The 1,528-nt window shown below is 39.6% G+C and overlaps 1 protein-coding gene across 1 annotated transcript in view; it reads left to right on the top strand.

The window, feature by feature from the left end:
- Positions 1-887, top strand: part of usta (uronyl 2-sulfotransferase a) — an 84,475-nt gene extending 83,588 nt beyond the window's left edge. Inside the window, exon 8 of the mRNA XM_014011571.1 lies at positions 81-887. Coding sequence (XP_013867025.1) covers positions 81-373 — 293 coding nt within the window. The 3' untranslated portion in view covers positions 374-887. The remainder of the gene's footprint in view (positions 1-80) is intronic.
- Positions 888-1,528: the final 641 nt, after the last annotated feature.

Raw genomic sequence — 1,528 nt, 5'->3', positions numbered from 1 at the left:
TGTATATACAGTATATATGTATGTATATAAATATCAGAAACTGACTTTTTTCTGTTATTTTCATTTTATTTGTGTTAAAGATTATAAGAAAGTGGGAAACCTGACGGGCACTGTCCGTAAACACACCCCGACCCTGGAGGCCCTGCAGGTGCTGTACCACCGCATGCGCTACGAGTACGACTTCTACAACTTCGTCCGGGACCAGTTCCACCTCATGAAGAGAAAAATCGGGTTAAAGTCGGCCTCCCAGCCTCCTGCGTACTCGTCTGCTTTCCTGCATGAACTGGCCCTCCGGACCCCAAAACCTCTGGACGAAGATGAGGAACTTGAGTCAGACCTGGAGGATGCCAACAGATGGCTGGTCCATGCCTGAGGGCTGCTTGACACAGAGGACATAGCCAAATACAAGAAAAACACAAAAAATATATTTGGCTAAATTTGTCCAAAGACAGCTTGAGGCAGCCGGGAGCCGGTGGCAGTTTTCCTCGTCCTTCAAATTCATTTTTGCGAGTGCAGTTTTCATTCTGCAGACTGAACATGAAGATCTATTTAATTACAGACCAAGGACAGAGAAACAAAATATTACAGTCAGTTTGCTTGACTTCAGTTTGAGCTTATTTTAAGGTTGGTATGATAAATATTTCTGCTGTGATCTCCAGGAGAGATTAGAGCGAAAGCTGAACTGCAGTCTTTATCAAAGGACTGGTGTCACAAAAACTGGTTCGGGACATGAATTTAAAAAGTGCCATAAATACTGTGTGTATATTAGTTGTTCAAGCTTATTGCAGGTGCCAAACCTGACTAAAGGGATAGTTCGGATTTTTTAAGTGGGGTTAAGTTATGAACAATCAATATCTTACTTGGTTATTAAACTTTAACACATCGGGCATGGATAATATAATGTTTCTGCTGGGATAATCATGGAATATGAAACAAAGGGGTGTAAAGCAGTGCTTCTCAAATTGTGTTATATAACTGAAATGTGTCGCAGGCGATAAATCCTCATATTTCTCCCTCCCTCCTGCTGTACGTCGCGCTCAGCGAGGCATATAAACAACCGTGGTTGGTTTTTTTTTTTTACAACCGAGTCGGAGGAGGAAAAACTTGTTTTTTTGTTTCTTCGTAACCACAGAGATGAAGAGACGATGTGGATGGTAGTTGCACTTTAAATTGACAACCATCTTCTGCTCTGGGAGCGCAGTGGGTCATTTTCAGCTATGTGGAAGCTTACCCTGTACGGCAGGCTGTTTTACCGTAAAATCRACTTCACTACACTTGCATTCCAGATATCTGAAATTAATTTATGACTAGACATAATAGGTAATTAAGATATCTTTATTGTATTTTGACTAGGCAAAATACCTATTTGAGATATCTCAAATTACATTCTGACTAGTGTAAATAACAACAGATTAATCATTAAGTGGTATGGAAGCTCCACTTCAAGATATCTTGAAAAGAATCTTAACTATTCAAAAATATAGTTCTAGTTATCTCTATATGTATACTGTATATATATGTATATATG

The sequence above is a fragment of the Austrofundulus limnaeus genome, unplaced genomic scaffold, assembly GCF_001266775.1.
Source record: "Austrofundulus limnaeus strain Quisiro unplaced genomic scaffold, Austrofundulus_limnaeus-1.0 Scaffold82, whole genome shotgun sequence".
NCBI classification, from domain to species: Eukaryota; Metazoa; Chordata; class Actinopteri; order Cyprinodontiformes; family Rivulidae; genus Austrofundulus; species Austrofundulus limnaeus.
The sequence above is the reverse complement of the archived record's forward strand: the minus strand, read 5'-3'. Positions and strand labels throughout refer to the sequence as shown.